General features: G+C 53.2%; 3 protein-coding genes across 5 annotated transcripts; 1 reads left to right on the top strand and 2 right to left on the bottom strand.

The window, feature by feature from the left end:
- Positions 1-2,565: 2,565 nt before the first annotated feature.
- Positions 2,566-8,446, bottom strand: LOC124245623 (25-hydroxyvitamin D-1 alpha hydroxylase, mitochondrial). 2 transcript variants are annotated; one of them, XM_046673138.1, is made up of 9 exons: positions 8,301-8,446; positions 6,182-6,372; positions 5,504-5,706; positions 5,218-5,418; positions 4,961-5,133; positions 4,581-4,753; positions 4,293-4,371; positions 3,810-4,007; positions 2,566-3,472 (listed from the first exon to the last, which is right to left on the bottom strand). In XM_046673138.1, exons 1-9 carry the CDS (start codon positions 8,436-8,438, stop codon positions 3,359-3,361), a joined length of 1,470 nt encoding a protein of 489 aa, XP_046529094.1. In that variant the 5' UTR covers positions 8,439-8,446; the 3' UTR covers positions 2,566-3,358. The 2 variants fall into 2 exon arrangements, with proteins under 2 accessions (XP_046529094.1, XP_046529086.1); XM_046673130.1 differs by having other exon boundaries at positions 7,040-8,423.
- A 5-nt stretch (positions 8,447-8,451) lies between these two features.
- Positions 8,452-12,099, bottom strand: METTL1 (methyltransferase 1, tRNA methylguanosine). 2 transcript variants are annotated; one of them, XM_046673162.1, is made up of 7 exons: positions 11,890-12,099; positions 11,532-11,662; positions 10,641-10,804; positions 9,548-9,732; positions 9,342-9,413; positions 9,081-9,182; positions 8,452-8,917 (listed from the first exon to the last, which is right to left on the bottom strand). In XM_046673162.1, the coding sequence occupies exons 1-7, from the start codon at positions 12,082-12,084 to the stop codon at positions 8,744-8,746; spliced, it is 1,023 nt and encodes a 340-aa protein (XP_046529118.1). In that variant the 5' UTR covers positions 12,085-12,099; the 3' UTR covers positions 8,452-8,743. The 2 variants fall into 2 exon arrangements, with proteins under 2 accessions (XP_046529118.1, XP_046529108.1); XM_046673152.1 differs by having other exon boundaries at positions 8,454-8,917; positions 9,342-9,455.
- On the top strand, positions 12,086-19,881 carry EEF1AKMT3 (EEF1A lysine methyltransferase 3). Its single transcript, XM_046673175.1, has 3 exons — positions 12,086-12,404; positions 12,520-12,631; positions 18,008-19,881. The coding sequence occupies exons 1-3, from the start codon at positions 12,228-12,230 to the stop codon at positions 18,397-18,399; spliced, it is 681 nt and encodes a 226-aa protein (XP_046529131.1). The 5' UTR covers positions 12,086-12,227; the 3' UTR covers positions 18,400-19,881.

The raw sequence follows: 19,881 nt of genomic DNA, 5'->3' as shown, positions 1-19,881 counted from the left end.
TTGATGGTCCATTTATTTCAAATAGTAGCTGGTTAACAAATTCTAAAATGTGTTTTTCATCTGGAGTTGCACAGAGCCTTGGAAATTTTTGTGTTGAGTGTCATAATAGATATGGAAATTTGGGGAGAAATAGACATTGCAGATGTGAAGGATGGTGGTTATCTGCAAGAATGAGAGCTCTTCCAACCCCCGAACACTGGGGGCTAGGGGAATGCTGGAGCTATCCTTCTTGCTTTGGGGATTGTGTGGGTGCTCTTGGTCCTTCCTAGGTAATGTGCTCACCTAGAGAAATGGTGTGAAGTGAATTTGGACTCATTTAGAGTGAAATGAACAGAATCCGCCAATGTTATGAGTCTCCAACCCCAGTGTAAACCACTTCTATGGCAGTTCAGGGTCACAGGTCTGATCCTGGTGTGCCCCAGCTAGTGGCCTTAACTGGAAGGTATTGTGCTTAAGGCAGCAGCATAGTTATTTACAGAGAAAAGGTTTGGGAAGGACTGGTTAAAATGTGGGTCAGCCTGAAGCCTGGTCCCTTTCTCCTGAGGCCTTGGGGCTGTGTATTATATGAATGATGGTGTCTTTTAAGTGAACTATTCATCAGCAATTAAAATAATTACTTCATACATTGCTAAAGTCAGATCCAGAGGGCTTTCCTATTATTGGTCCTTCTCTCAGGGAAGGTTCTGCTCTGCCTTCTCCCTGGAGATGCTTTGGGGAAAATGCTGCTCTACTAAAAGTCGTGTATCCTTGGCCCAGGAAATGGTCATCCCCTACTCTCTCAAAAAGGGGTCTTGGCTGCTGTCCATGGTGCTGGCATCCAGATGCCTGGGAGAGTAGGACCCAAAGCTGGATTCAGGTTTGAGTCACCTGGAAGTATTGAAGTGTATCACTCCCAACCTCTGAGGGGATCAAAGTGGAGACCGGATGGAGGCTGAGGCACCCCCCCCCCCATTTTTCTAATTGCTTGGGAAAGCCCCCTAGTTGTTTCCCCAGAGAGATAACCCTTCACATTCCCCACCTGAAAAGACAGAAGGGCTAGACTTACTGATTTGCTATTCACAGAATAGCTGGTGGGGACCAGAAGGGAGGCAGCAAATCAGAGTAACTACTACTACCTATTCTGTCAGATAGTGTTCAGGTAGGTATGACACAGGTGAGGTTTCCTGTGCCAAGCCTGGGCTGTCCCCCATGATGGCCCCACATGGAAGCTTAGACATACCCAAGAATGTAGACACACTCGCACACAAACACACTGTCTCCATTTCTACTCTGGGTCCTAAAACCAGGCCAAGTGAGACAGTACCTTCCCTTCCCTTTCAGCACCAGTGGAGGTCTTGGTATGGGGCTTGGGACCAGCAATCAGTATGGTCCCTTCTCCTTCCCTTTTACCAACTTAAAGAGATTCTTGCCCAGGAAAGGGGTCTTTGGAACTGCTGCCCTCCTCAGTCCTACTTGCCCATTGAGGAGTGTGGGTGTGCAGAATCCTCATCACTGATTCCAGGGGAAAGGGTCTGAAAGGAAGCTGGGTTTTATTCTTCCTCGAAGCTCAGATCTACAAAAAGTCAGGTCACAGGTTCAAGCTGAGCCTGGTGACAAGGAAGTGGGGGTGGAGACTGAGAATACAGCAGAGAAGGAGTGAGAGACCACACAAATCTTGGTCTCTGCACAGGGCCTCAGGTATACCCTGCCCCTCTAGATCGGTCATAAATAGATCCCCCCAGAAGGCTGGTGGCTAACGGAGTTTCTGTGCTTGGGGAGCCACGTCTAGGGCAGAGGGCTGAGGTGGTGGGGTGGAGGAGGAAGTGTGAAGTGAAATCTCCATCTACGTCCAGCTCATTGGGATGGAGGGGTGCAGTTCCTGAGGCAGGGGGGCAAGTCTGGACATGGGAGGGTAATCTAGGCTACAGAGAGAGCTGCGGGGAGTGTGCTGAGAGATTTATTTGTATGGAAGATGAGTTAATCTGTATACATCACAAGGGGAGAACTGAGGCCAGCCTCTGGGGGGCCAGAGAGTGCTGACTCAGGGAAACTGGGGCTCCCTCTGCCCACCCTCCTCCTGCATTGGTGCCCCAGGGCTCTGGCCACCCCCACACTTGGCTTGCAGCCTGTCTGTCAAACTTCACTTCTCTGCCTATATCCCTGTCTTTCTCTGAAGGAAATTACCTTCGAGCAACTTTTTCAGAGATGGCAGAGTGGCCATTCTAGGATGCCCTGCCGTCCTGGCAGTCCAGGTTCCCACAGCCCTTCTACCAAGGAGTCAGCCACTTCTGGCCATCTCTGCAAATCCCTAGCTCCCGACCCATTTTTACAGCCTCGCTCTTGCAGTTACTTTTCACCACCACCCCCTTAATCTCTTCCAGGGAGCCAGACTTGGCTGTTCCCACTACAGACAGAAATATGTCTGGGTTTGTGATGCAAACTGCTCTCTCAGGTGTCTAGACCTCCCATTGTTACGGGTGTCACTCCCAGGACTTGAGAAACCAAGGTGTGGGTTTTGAGTGAGGGTCTTGCCTCTAGGACTTGTAGGAAGGGGGAGGGGGAGATAAGTAAGTCATAAGTCAAGGATGGAACATTTGATTCTTTTACTTCAAAACTATGAACATTAAAAAATTTCAATATATAAAAGGAAGGTTTGGACAGGAACAGGCCCAAATATGTCTCTGCCTGGGAACTAAGTGGTGGGGCAAGCCACCCCAATAGTGACCAGAGAGCCAAAGAGAGTTTAAAAAAATCTTAAACCAGGCAAAGGCAGACTCACCTTCCTAGTGGCAAGAGGAGGAAGGAGAGGGACAGACAGAGCCTGGTAAGCTGCTCATCCCTTCTGCCACCTGGTCCTGATTCAATCTGAGAATCTGTATGGTGTCAGTTAGTCAGGGATAGGCTCTGGTGGGGGATATAAAGGCCGAATAAAAGAGCTCTCAAAGAGCTCACATGCAAGGAGAGACGACCAACCAGGTACAGACCAGATGCTCAATTACTTAGCTCATGCCATGACAAATGCTTAGCCAGCAGCATCAGGGAATACTGTGGAACCCCCAAAAGGGCAGTGGCTGAATTCTTCCTCAGGCCACCCAGCATTATTAGGCAAAATCTGAGTTGGCCCTTGAAGGATGCATATGATATGAAACGAAAAGAGCTGAGCGGGCAGAGGGCCCATGGTTTTCTGGGGGCCTGGTGTGTCAGGACAAGTGCATACTTCACCCCTTGGTCAGGGCTGCCTCAAGTACCTTGCTATGGTCATTTGAACCAGTTTGGTCAGATAGACAGGCCTCAGGGGGAATACGCATCTCTTGGTCTTGTGCCTAATAAACACCTATGATGAGAGGAAGGGTGATGATGACAGCCTCCTTCCATGGGACTATCTGTCCACAAACTGTAGGTTGATGCTCCTCTCGGGTACCAGGACAGTCCGGGTCATGGGTCTGATTGGAGTAGCACCTGGCTCAGGCTGCACCTCAAAGTGGATCAAGATCTGGAAAGGGAGAAAGAAGGTTCTCACTATGGGAGGGGTCTGCAATGGTAGGCTTGATTGGTAAAGGGCATTCTGAGTGTTAGGAGAGCCAAGGTTGGAATCCACCTGTGGCCTGTAGAGGACTTCTGGCTAATGAGGGGGAGAGATTATGGTGGGGAAAAAGATAGTCCAAATACCCTTGCTCACCCTCCAGGCCTGTAATGGGATTGCCATATTCCAGAGGATTAGGTCTACCAAGTCTTCCAAGTCACACACCTTCCCATGCTGTCCCAAGACCTCATGGCTTTACAGGGTTAGGGTCTCTCCCATCTGGGGAAGGTATGTCTAGATCACTTACCTGGGCCAAAGCCATTTGCAGCTCAAGCTCTGCCAGGCGTCTCCCCATACAGCTGCGCTTGCCAAAGCCAAAAGGGAGAGATGCAAACGCATGGGGCGCTGGACCCTCCCCCAACCAGCGAGCTGGACGAAAAGAATTTGGCTCTGGAAACTGAGCAGGGTCCCTTGATGTGGCATAATGACACAGTGTGACCAGCGTCTGATGGAGGAGGAACACAAACTTGTCAGTTTGGGTCCACAGATGCAGGGAGGGACACAGAGAAGAGGATATATGGACTGGGGCAAAGGCAGGCTCTGGTTGGTGATGGGTAAGTTTTCTGGGGCTACTTTTGGAATGAGTCCCCCACTGCCCCATTGCATCCTTGAGAGAGGCATTCACGCCAAAGGGAGGGTTTGAAGGGCTTATGGGGAGTGTTTGAGAACAGGACCAGGCCCAAGATAGTAAGGGATGGCTTAGAAAAAGGGGCCCATAGGCTCTACTCACATTTTTTGGGATAATATAGTCACCCACATGAATGTCTCTGTCTGGGACACGGGAATTTCCAGGTACCACGGGGTACAGTCTGGGTTGCAGGGCACAAGAGGGAAACAGCAAGGTGAGGCTGGGGCCTGTAGCCTCTCTCTCATCCCCTCCTCCACCACTTCCAAACCCATTCTTGGCCAGGAGGAGAATGGCATTTTCTTCTACTCCCTCTCCCTGCTCCCTTCCACTATAGGCTTCCCCAGCCCTTCCCTGGCATTTTCCCCAGCTCCTCCTCTCCTGCTGCCTCACCTCAGCACTTCCTTGACCACGGCCTTAAGCAGGGGCAGCCGGGACAGAGCAGTGGCTGAATGGTGGCCATTGGAGCCAGGGCCCAGGGCAGCTGTGATCTCGGAGTGCAGGGCCGTCTGGACTTCAGGGTGCCGAGAGAGTTCATACAGAGCCCAAGAGAGCGTGTTGGACACCTGAGGGGACAGGTGAGAACATCGGAGGTGTTGAGAGTGAGGACCCGGTATAGGGGGCAGAATATGAGGCAGTCTGGAGCCCAGCAGGCGCTAAGCCAAGCTAGTGGAGAGGGCCATAGTGGATCCCCTGCAGCAGCAAAATGGCCCTTAAGACCGGGGAGGCTAAGGTCTAGAAGCGGGGCTCGCAACTTAAAGGGAGAACCTCACCGTGTCCACTCCAGCCAGTAGCAGCTCCGTCACATTCCCCAGGATGGACGAGGCTGACAACTCTTCCCGGAACAGGAAGTAGGTAAGGTGCGCCCCAGATCCCATGTCCTCCTCAGGCTTTCCCGGGCTCCTCCCGGCGACCTCGGCCTCGCGCCGCTCCACGTGCTGCTGGGCTGCACCCGGAGAAGGTAGAGGGATGCCTCACTACTCCCGAACAGCTTTATGTTCTCCATCTCCATTTCGTTTCTGTGCCTTACCAAATGCGAACATCTGGTCCCAGTCTCGGCAGAGGCGGCCCCAGGGTCCGGGCACGAGGCGATGCAGCCAGTTGGGCATCGCCATGGTCAGCAGCGTGGACACAAACACGGAACCCACCGCGCGGATGAAGGTCTCAGTGTCTGGGGGCACTTCGGCCTCCAGGCAGCCCAGGCGCGAACCCAGCAGCACAGCGGCTATGCCTGGCCGGGAGGGGGCGCTGTCAGGGCACCGGGAGACCCCGGCCGGGTGCCTCCTACGCCTGCCCCTAACCGTGTGGGGACTCACCTTCTAGTCCAAACTTGTAAAACTCCCCTGCCACGTCCCGAACCAGAGCAGGCGGCCCAGCGCCCCGTCCCCGCTGGCGCCGCAGTCGTCTCACGAGGTCACGGACCACGTCGTCCAGGGTCCCGGCGTAGCGGGCGGCCGCTTGAGGCCGGAGGAGGAGCGGGGCCAGCAGGCTGCGGAGCCTCTGCCATTCTTCGCCTTCCCTGCGGAGTTGCGGAGACGGGGCGCATCAGGGCGGATGGGCGTGCGTGGCGGCGGCCGGACTCGGCTGCCAGCCTTGGAGAAGGGTTGTGTTTGGCTGGGGTGGCCAGGAGAGGGATTGAGTTTGCTTCCCTGGGGTACAGAAACATGCTCCTGTCCGCGCCCGCTTTCCATTCCCCTTCCTCCTTACTCATTTCCTGCCCCGGAGGGGCCTGGGTTCCTGGGTAACCTGAATCACAGAATCTAGATCCTGGTACCTTAAGCCGCTTCCACCGGTTCCCAGAATTCTGGCCTCAAAAGGGAAGGAGATGGGCGGGGGGCGAGGGTGGGGCTCTACCTGAACTTGAGCGAAACAGACTAGAATGGGAACCTCGATTTGCCAGAAGGTTGGGGGAAACGGCCAACCTCCCTCCACACCCCCAGACAGACTCCCCGGACCAGCCGGACCCCTGGGCTTTGGAGCCAGAGAGGACTCACGCGGTGAGTAGTCCACAAGCCCGCTGGCTGCAGCGACGGTGCTCAGCCCAGGAGGAGAAGCTGCAGCGCTCGGGCCGGGGACCCTCCTGTCGTAGGAGCTGCTCGATGAGCGTAGGGGCCGCCAGGTACACCGTGCGCACCGTCCCGAAGCTGGCCAACCACACTGGCCCGAAGCGCGCGGCTCCCTGCACCTGGAAGAACGGGCGCAGCGGTCACTTGGAGACCCGGACCAGGGACCCCTAGCTTGGCCCTTGCCAACACCAAGGGCTTTAGCTGGGTTTTGGAAGGAGGAGCTTCTGCTCCTTCGCGCGCTCCCAAGCTAGTGTATGACCTGCTGCTGCAAATCCCTCCTCCTTCTCTTTCCCTTACTCCCCATCCCTAGAAAGTTTGAATGTGATGGGCAAAACGGAGGAACTTTGCGCAAAGCAGACATTCAGGACCTCTTTTTGGTCACCTGAGCCGAGCCGAGGTGGAGAAATCCCTAAAGGTTCCTCACGTGGTCTGTGCATCTCAGGGCCAACACCCACCAAAGGAACAGGAGCGCGTGTAGCTTTAAGCCGAACGCGCGAGGAAGGTACTGTGCGTTTCCACCTCCCTCGCACTTGTCCTGGACCTACCCGGCCTCCAGACTTCTGCACAGCGAGAAGGCGCCTTTTGAGCGCACTCCTCTGCTGGGTGTCGGGATGGACTCCGCGCCAGTAGAGCCACCGACCCCGGTCCCAACTTATTGTTTCCATAATTCATGGGCATCCGTTCTCATTGGCCCTCCCTCCTACGTTCTCTACTAGCCTGTCCTTTCTGGCGTTTTCAAAGCCAGTTTCCCCAGCAAGCAGTCCCGGGAACAGTGTCCCCCTCTACCTGCAGCTCGTGTAGCCGCGACAGCCCCCCCTTGCAGAAAAGTTCGGCAAGGAAGCCGGGTGTGGAGGGGCCTGGGATGTCCGCCAAGCTCCGGGGCGCTGAGTCGGAGCCTCTGGAACCCAGTGAGGTGCCCAGCTCGGGAGCACAGCGGAGGCGATGGAACACTCTGGAGGCGAGCTTGAGGGTCTGGGTCATGGTCTGGTTCAGAGAACCCGCGAAAGAGAGCTCTTCTCCCGAGCATCTTGCCTGCTTGCCCGAGCCCCTATTTAACCCTTGGGCGAGATAGTGGCGACGCCCCCTCTCCAAGCTCCTCAGCCAATCCCCTCTCCTGAGTGGTCCGTGCAGGGGATTAGCACCCAGGAACAGTAGGCGGGGCTGGGGCTGCCTCGTGGCTCCCTTGGGTCTCATGATGCAATGACCCTCTTGGGAGGGGAGGCTTGAAGCAGTTCCTCCTCCTGGGCTGGTGCCCTAGTCCGGCAGCCTAACAGCCTCATCCTGGGAAAGGCTATTTAGTGAGGCCTAGGTGACCAAGATGCAGCCAGTCCCTGGTATTCTCACCACTTCCCCAGGGATCCAGGCCCCCTGGGCCCATCCTCAGGAATTCCCCATCTCAGCTCCTACGGGAAGGGGCGCAAATGTAGCTGTCCCCAGATTCTTGGCTGCACCTTCTCTGTATGTGAGCATGATGTTCCTTCACCGCCACATCTCCCCTCCCCCTGGACCTGGCAGACGGTGGTGGGTTACTTGGTTAAAAAGGCTCCAGAAGCCTTCTTCTTTGTTCCGTGGGGGGGTGGGGTGGGGGTCTTTCAGGTCAACAAGCCCTGTCCTTCCAGCCAGGGAATTCTGGGCTTGAGGAGTAGAGAAAGAACCTTTTGCAAACTGGAAAAGCTCAGAGATTTCTCTGGGCTCCTGGACAGAGCAAGGGCTGAGTGAGTGTTCTGAATCTCCAGCTGACCCAGTCCCCTTCGGTGGGCTTTCTAGTTAGCAGCCCCTTTCTACTTTTAGCTTCAGAATCCTCCACAGTTTAGCTCTCTGCTCCTCACTCCCCCACTCCCCACCCCACCCCCATCAGGCTCTGTGCCAGTCAGTCAGCTCTGAAGTTCTGGAACCGAAGGTCAACATGAAAAAGGAGAGGGTCTCCGCCCCCACACCCTCCCAGGGACTCTCCAGAGACAGCAACAAAAAAAAAAGGAGCAGATTCCCCAGGTCAAGTCTCAGCAGGGAGAGGATGGGAGGATGGGAGAAGGCACATGATACACACCCTAGCCTTTCCTGAGAAAACAGCACGAGCACGTGCACACGTACGTATACATGCTGTCCCCAGGACTGCAAAGGGAACACACGTGGACAGGTGATTTGAGCCTAGCAGGCAGTTTAGAGAGATCGTGGAGAATTGCATTCCTCACTCCAGCTGAGGACAGATCCCAGGAGAAGGGAGTGCTAGGGAAGAGCAAGACCCTGTACCCTTCCAAACATCCCTTCTGGTCCAAGGCCTTTTGACCTTCCCAACCAGCTTCTTTTGCTTTCTGCTGGCAGCGGGGGCAAGAAGGTGAGAGGAGTCAGGGGTAGTTGTGAACACCAGAATTCTGCCCTGGGCAGCTCCCCAACTTCTTGGAGAGATGCTGCCTCTCAGCTCCAGCCATCTCAGCTGGGAAAGTCCAGAGGGCCTGATCTTCTTTCCAGTCCCTGGAAGATGCGGTCCAGCTAAGGCATGGTATGCAGTTGGGGACCAGGACGGGTGAGACTGGGGATCACTGCTTGGAGGGTGAGATCCTGTATTCTTCGGAAGATGGCTGGGAAATTCTTTCCTCCATTGCGTAGCACTTTCTTTCCTTCTTCGGTTGAGGTGCCCAGATGTCCCACAATGGGGTCTTCACTCTGGGAAAAGGAATGGTCCAATAAGTCCTTGCCTACCTTTCAGACTGCCCCTGGCCCCGAGACTCCCATCCCATCCACCTGGCACCGAACTGGATTCAAAGAATACAGAACCACTCTGGAAAGGGCCTGAATCTTCCCTATTTCCCTCAGACCCCCAACTTACCAGCTCCTCCAGAGGCACACGCTCAAACAGGGGATGTCCTTCAAAATGGGTACACATCCAGTTGTGCAGCTCCAGCACATCTGTTATGGTGTACACCAGCCCCTGCACAGACAAAATCACACGAGACAGGGGGCTGCATGGAACTGAGCCACGAGATGATGGGAGTGATGGTGTGAGCCCTAAATGCACCCCTACTAAATTCTTAGTGGAAGGTCCCTGAATAGGCCACTCACCCCATTGTCCCTCCCACTCCTGACTCACCCCAACTCGCAGCACGTAGGCATATTCTGCAAGCAGTGTCGGACTGATGATTCGCCACTTGTGCTTCGTCCGCTTGAAATGTGGGTCAGGGAAGAGGAAGAACATCTTTGTCAGCTGTGAGACAGACATGCACCGACAGGGTTGTGAGAGCCTGGCCTCCACGCCCCACCTGCCTACCAGTTTGACCCACTAGGGCCCCTCCCAACCTGGCCCTTGCGGAAGAAGTTAGGAAGGTGTTTCATGGCATTGCTACGGAGACAGGCGATGTTCTGGAAGCCACCTCCAGGAGCTGCTCGTAGGGCCCGAATCCGGTCTTGTACGTAGTCTGAGACTTTCACTCGGATCTCCAGACCCAGAATCAGCGTGTCTGGGAACAGCGGTGACAGTTCCACTGGACACAGAAATAGGAATGGAATCACGAACTTCATATTTGCAGGAAGCGCAAAGGGCTCAACACAGGAAAGGAAGCCCCAGCCTGCAACTACCACAATCAGGAATGGCAAGTGTGGGCAGAGAGACACCGATGGATGGTTCCGTCCTGGAGAAGAGGGCTTGGGGAGATCCGAAAACTGTTACCAAGACTGGAAGTGGGAGGGCCTGAGAATACATGTGTATTTGCAAGTGCTTTAAAGTTTTCACACATTGTCTCATTTAATCCTCATAACACTCAGTGTAAATTTTGAAGATGCGGAAACCGAGGGTCAGAAATACCCAAGGTCATAGAACTAAGAAGAGGTAGAACTCCAACTTGAACCAAGGTTTTCTGCCACCAAGTACCATGCTCTTCCTCTCTGTCATGCTGTTACCTCCATGGGAAGATGTAGAAATAGAGAAGTGGGCCGGCATGCTAGGCCAGGACAGTACAGACAATACAAGAGGGACTCCCAAACAGAGAGTGGAGCAATGAGTTATGGAGAGGAAGGGGGGAGGGGTGTGGTGGAATCCTGAGAAAGACAGTTCAGGATCACTAGCCACAGTGACTAATCTCTGTTGCTTGTGCTGACCAGCTCACTGACCCAGCACCTCGCAGGTGAAATGGCTCATGTCGGGACTGGGGCCAGGGGTGGGGCCTGACAGGACAACCCAAGTTCCAAGAGGCATTTGAGGCAGCCCTCCCTACTCTAGGGCAAAGGCCACAGACGGAGAGTAGACGGAGGGTGGGGACTCTTCACACCGATGTCATAGCACCAGTGTCTGGTCCAAAGGGGAAAGGCCAACTATGGTCCCCACTAAACCTGCTGAGATCGCAAAAACTAGGTGTTACCTCTCCTTGCCCCAGAGAGAGAGCGGGAGTGTTACCTAACAGGCCACCATAGCCACAGCCTATGTCTGCAAACTCCACTTGGGCCTGAACTCTCTTTTCGTTCTCATCCTTTGGGTCATCGTGGCTCTGATTCTGAGTCGGTGGGGTGAAGAACTCTGGGTATAGCTCAGACCAGTCCATCTCCTCTGGCTTCACAGGGCTAGGGAGAGAAGACATGAGAAGGTTGGTCATACCATTGCAAAAGTGGTACTGCGTGTGTGGGGGTGGATGAGTATGGGTGGGAGGTAGTTGGGAGGAGGGTTTCTCGAAAATTCGGTTAACAGTGGGCCCTGTGGCCTCTCGGAGACACAATGGAAACCACCGTTAACCCCCAGTGTGAATCATAGGCCCCCGTGAGGCCCATGATTGCTGACCTGCCCATCTCCATTTCTAGGAGTTAATGTGACTCTGGCCAGGCAGCTTTCCTTTCTGGGGCACAAGTTCCCCTTTCCTCAGAGACTGGCTGCCTAAGGCACGGGGACCTTACTTTGTCTATGTTCTCTGTGGGAAGGGGATGGAATAAGGTGTGGACGGGATTGTGCATACGTTTCTCTTTTTGTTAAATCCAACAAACGAAACCAAAAGATGGAAACGACATTCTGCCTCCATCCCTCTACTCTTAGTAACAATTTCTTTCTTTTCCCAGACTTGCACAGCCACCCAGACTTCAGCGGGACAGCCACACCCACGCCCAACCCGCCAACTCCGCCCTCCACCAAAACTCCTCGATCCACCCCTAAGCTGACGTCACCCTGCTGATCCTCCCGGGTCTATCTCAAACCCCCCCAACCGGACCAGCGCAATCGCTCTCCCGGGCCGCTCCGGGCTGTTCTAACTCCGCCCTTCTACCCCTTCCAAGGCTCCCCTCCCCTGCCCCGCTCACTTACTAGCGCAACGTATGATCCGCCATGGGGTTGGAGTGAGCACGTTGCCGATAGTAGCGCTTCTGGGGCTGCGGGGCCTCGACTCCCGCCATGATCCCCAGCGCGGGGTTTCTCCACCGAGCCCACGTGGAGACCTAGGCCCGGGCGCACGACAATGACGCAGTCAGACACGTTGCGAGCAGACCCCACCCCTTAAAGAGCCAAGAGTGAATTGGGCCGGGCTGGGCTGGGAGGACGGGGAGGAACCGAGGGGGCCAGCGCAGGGGGACGCCTCCACCCAGCTCGTCTTTAACCGGGCCGGCAAGGCCAGGCGCGGCGCCCAGCCTCTTTCGTTAGCTTGCTTCTGCCTTGTCTGGGTTACCTTCCTGGCTGCAGGCACCTGTGCACCTTGCAGGTGAGAGGGGTCTGGGACCCCGCTTCCTAATTCTACCAGTAATCCTCGCTCCTCTCCCCTCTGCCCGATCTCCGACCGGTCCGCCGGGTCTGACCCGCGTGGTCTGGGGTGAGTCCCGTCGGGTGTGTGCTGGGCACCGGAGCGGGAGGGGGAGCTCCTCATTCCACCTCCAGGAAGTCAAACTGGAGGAAGGAGGGCAAACTCGGGGAGGCGGGGCTCGGTGCCACTGGAAAGCTGAGACGGCCGCGGCCCCCAACCCCCACCCGGCTACAGATCCCGATCCCAGCGCTGGCCACGGTGTCCAGATGGCGGACCCCCGCCCAGATCCTGAATCAGAGCCCGAATCCGTGTTCCCGCGGGAGGTCGGGCTCTTCGCCGACTCTTACTCGGAGAAGAGCCGGTTCTGTTTCTGTGGACACGTCCTGAGCATCACGCAGAACTTCGGGTCCCGCCTGGGGGTGGCAGCGCGCGTGTGGGACGCGGTGAGGAGTGGGTGGCTCTGGCCCAGGGGCCGCGGGACGTCCAGACCCCGGACTCTCCCTCTCCCATATGGAGCCATCCCCGCGACAGTCTTTTTTTCTCTTTTTTCTCCCATAGGCTCTGAGCTTGTGTAACTATTTCGAAAGTCAAAATGTGGATTTCCGAGGCAAGAAAGTGATCGAACTGGGCGCGGGGACGGGCATCGTGGGGATCTTGGCGGCGCTGCAGGGTGCGTGAGCTTTGCGGCGGGAGGGGCCGGGGGGTATGAAGACGTGGAGAAATTGTCACTTTCTGGATTCTTGGGAGAGAGGAATGGTTAGGCACCAGCCCAATCCCTTCTTTTTAAACATTCTTTGTGTGCGTGTCTGCCTGCTTCTGGGTGCCAGACAGCGCTGATTGGCTGTCAGACCGCCCAAAGTGGTAGATTTGGGGGCAAGAAATAAAAATTGGGCAGGCCTTAGTAGGAATTTGTTTTCTACTTTTTTGCTCTTTGTGATTTCATGGCCAGCACTGTCATTTAAAATCTCCTTTGCTTTGGACGTGGTCTTCTGTCAAAGTGCATGCATAGGGGCACCCTGTAGGGGGAGCAGCCTGCGGGTATGAAACCTCTTCAGTGCTTTATAACTGTATTACGAATATATTTTAGATTTTTAAGATTTTGGTTGCGTGGGGAAAACAACTGTATGAGTTTCTGAGGGTTGGGTGTGTTTTGTGGGAAGTAGGGTAGGAATTAGGCCCCGCAGACTTGGGGAAGGAAAGGTAAGGAAAATTTTGCTGCATTTTTGTCGAGAACCAGAAACTACAAAAGAAACATTTCTTAATTTATTGGGCAGGCAAAACCTCACACCGAAAACACTCATTTAAAAACACTTATGATGTCATCTCCTTAGAAATGAACAGGTCCTCCTTCATAGGGACACAACCAGGTCACACTCAGGGAAGTCTTATGTTCATTCAACCTACACGTATTTGGAGTCCCCAGTGTGCCAAGAATCATGCCAGGTCCTGGGATACGACCATGATTGAGACAGATGTCCTCTCCCCGGGGAGCTTACGGTCTAGTGGGGAAGAGAAGGAGGCGGGTCCAGCACCAGAACTGTCTCGAGGTCCGCGCAGAGCCGGTGCATGTGCTCTAGCCATGTCTCCCTTGCTTCCCAGGAACCCATCAAGGAGAGGCTCCGCTAGGCAAGAAGGAGGTGAACAGGGGGGACACAGCAGGCTCCGAAAGGAGGAGGGAGTGTCAACAGCAGTTTCCCATGAAGGGTGGATGAGAGGCGGGCAGTTATGTTAAAATGAGAGAAAAGGGGTGTAATATGGCCGGGAACACCTGCTTTCACTGGCTTCCAGATTGGCTCCTCCTCCTTCGCCCCGTATTCAGCTGCCAAGCCAGAAATCTGGGTGTCATCTTGTCCCTTGCCCTCTCCCCTCACAATCAGCCAGTCCTGTGGGTCATAGGCCCTTAATGCATACCCAATTGTCTCTTCCTCTTCCCGCCATCTTAGTTGAGGCCACTGCCATCTCCTCCCTGGATTTTCACACGCATCTTCAAGCTTTCCCATGGGTAAGTTTGGCGTGCCCAAACTAGATCTTTTGATCCCCCACCAAACCTTTTTTCCCTCAGGTTTCCCCATCTCAGTGAATCAAACCACCATCCCTTTGGTGGGAAACCTCGATATCACCTTTGACCTGTCCCTTTTTCTCACCCCTATGTCCGTGATTCCAGTCCTATTGATTTTATCTCCTAAAAATCTTTTGAATCTTCTCCCGTTTTTCCATCGACACTGACGACTTCCCAGTCCATGCACCACTGTCACTTGCCTGGACTACTACATTTGGTCAAACTGGTCTTCCTCTTTGACTCCCTGCCTGCCTGGGCCTCTGCCTCCTCCACCCAGCCGGCAGAGGGATCCTCTCAAAGTGCCGCTGTAATCCTCCCACGCCCATCTTTCAGTGGCTTCTTGTTACTTTCAGGATAGAACCAACCCCAACCCCTTTGGCATGGCCTCCAAGTCCTGCCTCCCTCTCTAGCCTCCCTCTGTGCCCCCCCTCCTCCCCCTGCACTCTTTGTGCTACCTATTGCCCTTCTGTCTGTTCCTTAAGCCTATCTTGATGTTCCTTTCCTTGGAGCCTTCACACAGGCTGTACTCTCATGTCTGAAATCCTTGTGCCCTCTGGTTGGTGCATATGCATCCTTGAGTGCTTAGCCCCAACATCACTTACCCGGGAAGGCCTCCTTGACACTCCTACCCCCAGGCTAGCTTAGGCCCTCCTGGTATATACACAACTGTGCTAACTGATTTCATTTTAACTTTGTGTCACTACCTCAGGTGTGTCCTTATGTGCTGCCCAGCTAGCCTATTTCCATCCCCTCCTCCACTCATTCTTCACTCTCCTAAACATCTGTGTCTTACCTTCTTGCCCTTCAAACCTCCAAATGCTGCCTCCCCTATCTTCACCCTCAGCCGAAGACTTTGTTTCCTGTCTCTTGTGACTGTGTCTGTTTTCTCATAGAAAACATCCACATGTTCCCGTCACAATGTCTACTCACCTAACTATGCCTTCTCTCCTGTTACCATGGACATGCCATGACCTAGCTAAGGTCACGCCCTCCATTTGTCGTGAGACCTCCACCCTTCTCACCTACTCAGAGACATTGTTTGAGCAACACCCCCACACCAAATCTCTCTTGCATTATTACTTTTTTCTTCTCTCTGGATTATTCCACACACACATATATAGTGTATATATAATAAATGTGTAAATATAAATATGCCGTAATTTCTCCTATCTCAGAAGAAACTCTTGATCTACATATTCCCCTGGTTACCACCCCATTTCTCTGCTCTGCTTTACGAGAAAACTCCTCAAGAGTTAATACTCACTGTCTGTAGGTCCTCTTTGCTATTCTTTCCTCAGCCCATTCCGGACTCCCCCCACCCGCCATGGCCCCTCCACTCCATTGCTCTAGTCAAGGTTGTGGGCTTCATCTACAGCTCCATGTTGTTGAGTTCAGGCGTCAGTCATGAGCCCACCTTACTTGACTCTGCAGCCTGTGACACTCCCTCCTCCTGGACACACTTCCATTGGTTTCCAGGGCACCACCCTTCTGGTTTCTGCCCAGCTCACTGGCGCTCTGTTCCGTGTTCCTTTGTTGGTTCCTTTTCATCTTCACAGCTGAACATTTGAGGGCCCCAGGGCTCAGGGGCAGGCCTTTCACCTCTCCTCTTTTCTGTCTGTACTCACTCCTAAGCAATCTCATCACTTCTCAGCTTTGAATACGCTTTCTATGCTGGGAAACCTGGAACTCTCCCATTTCTACCTCCTCACTTGTCTGACTGGCCTCCTGCCTACTCCATATCTTCATGTGGTTGTCTGATGGACAGCTCACACTTAATGTGTCCAGAAACAAACTCATGAGCTTCCTGTCCAATCCTGGTCCTCCTGCAACCTTCTGGTTTTTTTTGGTGAGGAAGATTGGCCCTGAGCTAACATCTGTTGCCAATCTTCCTCTTTTTGCTTGAGGAAGATTGTCACTGAGCTAACATCTGTGCCAACCTTCTTCTATTTATATGTGGGACGCCTCCACAGCGTGGCTTGACAAGCAGTGTGTAGGTCTGTGCCTGGGATCTGAACCTGTGAACCCTGGGCTGCCGAAGCGGAGCATGTGAACTTAACCACTACACCACTGGGCCAGCCCCCTGCAGCCTTCTTCATCTAAATGAATGGCAATGCAGTCTTCTAGTTGGTCAGGCCAAACAGCTTGGAGCCATCCTCAACTTCTCTCTTTCTCTAATATTTCATATCCCATCTGTCAGCAAAACCTATTGACTCTACTTTCAAAATTATTCAGGATCTGACCACTTCTTAGACATTGCTACTGCCCTGGTTCAAACCACCATCATCTGTCACCTGGGTCACTGCAGCCGCCTCCTAACTGGTCTCCTTGCTTCTGACCTTGCCTCTCTGCAGTCTTTTCTCATCACAGCGGCCAGAGTGATCCTTTTAAAGCATAAGTCAGTTTATGCCATTCTTCCACTTAAAATTCTCTAATGGCTTCCCTTCTCAGACTGAAAGCCAAATTTCTCCAGTCTCCTTACAAGGCCCTTACAAGGTGAGGATCTGGCCCCTACTAATCCCCCTCACTTCCTCTGCTCCAGCCACTGGCCTTCCTGCTGTTCCTCAGACCTGCCAGGCACACTCCTGCCTCAGGATCTTTGCACCTGCTAGTCCCTCATTTGGTACATTTTAGCCTGAGAGATCCATGTGGTTTGCTCTCTCACTTCCTTCAGGTCTTTGTCCAAACACCATCTGCTCAGTGAAATTTTCCCTAACCACCCAGTTTATGTTTTATTTATTTATTTTCTTGCCAAGGAAGATTTGCACTGAGCTAACCTCTGTGCCCATCTTCCTCTATTTTGTTTGTGGGACGTCGTCACAGCATGGCTGACGAGGGGTGTAGGTCCACGCCTGGGATCCGAACCCACGAATCTAGGCTGCCAAAGTGGAGCATGCCAAACTTAACCACTAGGCCACGGGGCTGGCCCAACACCCAGTTTAAAATTACATTGCCTGCCCCGTCCCTCGAGCAGTTCTTATCCTCCTTGCCTGCTTAATGCCTCACCACAGCACTTAGTACCATCTGATGTACTGTGAATTTTGTTTATTTTCTTTTGTGCTTCATTGTCTGTTTCCTGCCACTAGACTGTCAGCTCCATGAGCAGAGAGGTTCTTGTCTGACTGGCCCACTGCTGTATTCCCAGCACCTGGCATGTAGGCACATAATAAATATGAATGAATGAATGAATTCTTAGTACTTCCTGTGTCTATGATGGTCATCGTGATTATGATTAAATCGTTTTGCAGTACCTAGTGTGTCTCTACCTCTATAATAAACCTCAAGGAGGGCCGAGGTTTTGTCTTGCTCACCACTATGCTCCCAGAACTTGGTAGGTACTCAGTACATGTGTTTATTGCATGAATGAAGCTTTCTGAAGTGCTAATCTGATCATCTTCACCATCTGCTTCTACCCTGAAAACCCATTGCTCCCACGATCAAGCCTGGATCTCCTTAGCATGTCATAACCGTCTTCCTCTTTACTCTCATGTCTTTACACTTTTCTACTCCCTTCAATCCTTCCACATCCTCTAAGATCCAGCTTTCCTGAATATACCATGCTCTCACCTCCAGGCCTTTGTACTCTGTTCTCTACTTGGAAAGCTCCACCTGACTAACTCCTACTTGTCCTTTAAGGCTGAGCTGAGGTCATGTCTCCTGGGAACCTTTCCAGACCCGTGAAGGCTGGTTTGTGTCAGTAGGGGATAGGGGCACAGCCCGCCTCCAGCTTAGTCCTGCCCAGGCTTCTGCTGACATGTGATTGTTGTGTGTTGGGCAGAGGGGTTGAAGATTAGCTCAGAGAGAATGTTGATGTTGTAAAATGTAGAGTAAGGAGAACAGTGGTGGGTGACATGGAGGTTAGAGCAACCAAAAGCCAAAGTGTGGACTTTGGGCTGTCAAGACATTGTCCTCTAGGCCCTGAGGTCTCTGGAGCTGAGACTCCTTGGTTGGTCCCTCTGACTTGCATTTCTCCTCCTTCCTCTCTCTCAGGGGGGGATGTTACCATCACTGACCTGCCCCTGGCCCTAGAGCAGATCCAGGCCAACGTCCAGGCCAATGTGCCGGCTGGAGGCCGGGCCCAGGTCCGCGCCTTGTCCTGGGGGATTGACCAGCATGTCTTCCCTGGAGACTATGACCTGGTGCTGGGGGCTGATATCGTGTACCTGGAGCCCACCTTCCCACTGCTGCTGGGCACCCTCCAACACCTGTGCGGGCCCCATGGCACCATCTATCTGGCCTCCAAGATGAGAGAGGAGCACGGGACAGAGAGCTTCTTTCAGCACCTCCTGCCCCAGCATTTCCAACTGGAGCTGGCCCAGCGGGATGAGGATGTGAATGTCAACATCTATAGGGCCAGACACAGGGGACCGAGACCTGCTTGACGTCACCCTTCTGCTCCTCTGAGCCCCTTGTCCTAATGAAGGAACTGCCATATCTTCCAAGCCATAAACAGGATCAAAAGTGTGGATTTCCCTTGCCTCCTACCCTCTCTGTTCCCCCAGATATTCACAGGGAGATGCCTGCTTGCCAGGAATCCTGGAGCCCTGACAGCACTGGGGTAGAGTGCAAAGGAAGTTCGCAGCTCCTGTTCTCAGAGGAGGAAGACAGGAGGGTATCCAGGATCTTTAGGGGGCGGGGAGGTAAAGGGATGTGAGAGCAGTGGCTGCTCACTGTCGCTGATCCCTTCCAGTCCTGCGGTTGTCTTTTTATACAGAATGGATTTTTTTTTTCTTTGCCAGATTCTAATGGAATTTTTTTTAAGGGAAAGAAATAAGCATTAAAAATCTCTTCTGCATCCGAAGAACCCAGGCTTTTGCCGGGGGGCTGGGAAGAAGCAGTCTCAGACCACCCATTCTTGCTTCTAGACATAGAGTCCGGTGGGCCCATGGCTTTAACTGGGTGCAGTCTTCCTAGCCCTGAAGTGGGCGTTGGCAGCAGAGCGGTCCTTTGGACTGTGGCTTCTCCACCCTCTTCAGAGCTGGAGCCCTGATCACCAAGTACTAGGTTCTCCTCCTCTTTGTTTTTCTTTAGGTTTCCAACCCCTGTCAGTCTTTCCTTCCTAGTGTGTTTTGCCCTCTCCTCTTTTCCCTTCCCACTGTGGTTCCTGTGGTCGGGGCTCTCTTTACTTACTCCTTGGGCCACATATCACCTCCTCTGGCCTCCTGGCCTCCATTCTCTCCCTTCAAACCACTTTGCAAACTCTTGTGGTCTTCCAAAATCAGCTCTGATTAGCTTCTGCTGTGTACAGAAGCAAGCAGCAGATCCTCTGCTTGGTCTCAGTCTCTCCCATGTAACCCAAATTACCCTCTATTTCATTGCTGGTGTCCTACATGCATTGCAACCTCTGGCCAAATTACAGAAGGTCTGCCCTCTGCTCCCTAAATCCACACCAAGATCCCCTGATGACTTCTTTCTTTTTCATGCTTCCCTGCCTGGAAGGGCTATTTCTCCCTGTCAAAAGCTTCATTACTCTCAGCCTCTTTTCCTGAAAAAAGCTTTTCCTGAGCCTTCCTCCCCTGAGATGCTTTAACTGTTTGTTCATCTTATGGGACTTACCCCTTCTTGTGTGTCATTTGTCGACTCCCTATTTTCTCACCATTAGATTACCCTGGAGGGTATGGCTGTGGTTCACTCCTCTCTCAGGCCCGGAAGCCTAGCAGTTCCTGGCACACAGTGGATGGTCAACAGATGTTTTGCTCATTCAACAAATATTTACTGGGTTTGTTGAAGGGACTCCACTCCTACCTCCCCAGCCGTCCTTGGCCAAATTTCTGAACCCGCCCACCTACCTACAAGTTTGTCATGAGTCATAAATGGATAATAAATATGAAAGCCCATTGGAAATAAAGAAACATAAAGTGTTA

This window comes from Equus quagga, chromosome 1, assembly GCF_021613505.1.
Source record: "Equus quagga isolate Etosha38 chromosome 1, UCLA_HA_Equagga_1.0, whole genome shotgun sequence".
Taxonomy (NCBI): Eukaryota; Metazoa; Chordata; class Mammalia; order Perissodactyla; family Equidae; genus Equus; species Equus quagga.
This window is presented reverse-complemented; position numbering and strand designations above follow the sequence as displayed.

What these genes read in the sequence shown, in the direction of transcription:
- EEF1AKMT3 (XM_046673175.1), top strand. Translation starts at nt 12,228, where the DNA reads ATGGCGGACCCCCGCCCAGATCCTGAATCAGAGCCCGAATCCGTGTTC. An exon ending in CAGCGCGCGTGTGGGACGCG is followed by an intron (nt 12,405 to 12,519) that starts GTGAGGAGTGGG and finishes TTTCTCCCATAG; the next exon opens with GCTCTGAGCTTGTGTAACTA. An exon ending in GATCTTGGCGGCGCTGCAGG is followed by an intron (nt 12,632 to 18,007) that starts GTGCGTGAGCTT and finishes CCTCTCTCTCAG; the next exon opens with GGGGGGATGTTACCATCACT.
- METTL1 (XM_046673152.1), bottom strand. Translation starts at nt 12,084, where the DNA reads ATGAGGAGCTCCCCCTCCCGCTCCGGTGCCCAGCACACACCCGACGGG. An exon ending in AGGTGCCTGCAGCCAGGAAG is followed by an intron (nt 11,663 to 11,889) that starts GTAACCCAGACA and finishes GCCCGGGCCTAG; the next exon opens with GTCTCCACGTGGGCTCGGTG. An exon ending in TGGCTATGGTGGCCTGTTAG is followed by an intron (nt 9,733 to 10,640) that starts GTAACACTCCCG and finishes TTCTGTGTCCAG; the next exon opens with TGGAACTGTCACCGCTGTTC.
- LOC124245623 (XM_046673130.1), bottom strand. Translation starts at nt 7,447, where the DNA reads ATGAGACCCAAGGGAGCCACGAGGCAGCCCCAGCCCCGCCTACTGTTC. An exon ending in ACTATATTATCCCAAAAAAT is followed by an intron (nt 4,008 to 4,292) that starts GTGAGTAGAGCC and finishes CTCCTCCATCAG; the next exon opens with ACGCTGGTCACACTGTGTCA. An exon ending in TGCAAATGGCTTTGGCCCAG is followed by an intron (nt 3,473 to 3,809) that starts GTAAGTGATCTA and finishes CTCCCTTTCCAG; the next exon opens with ATCTTGATCCACTTTGAGGT.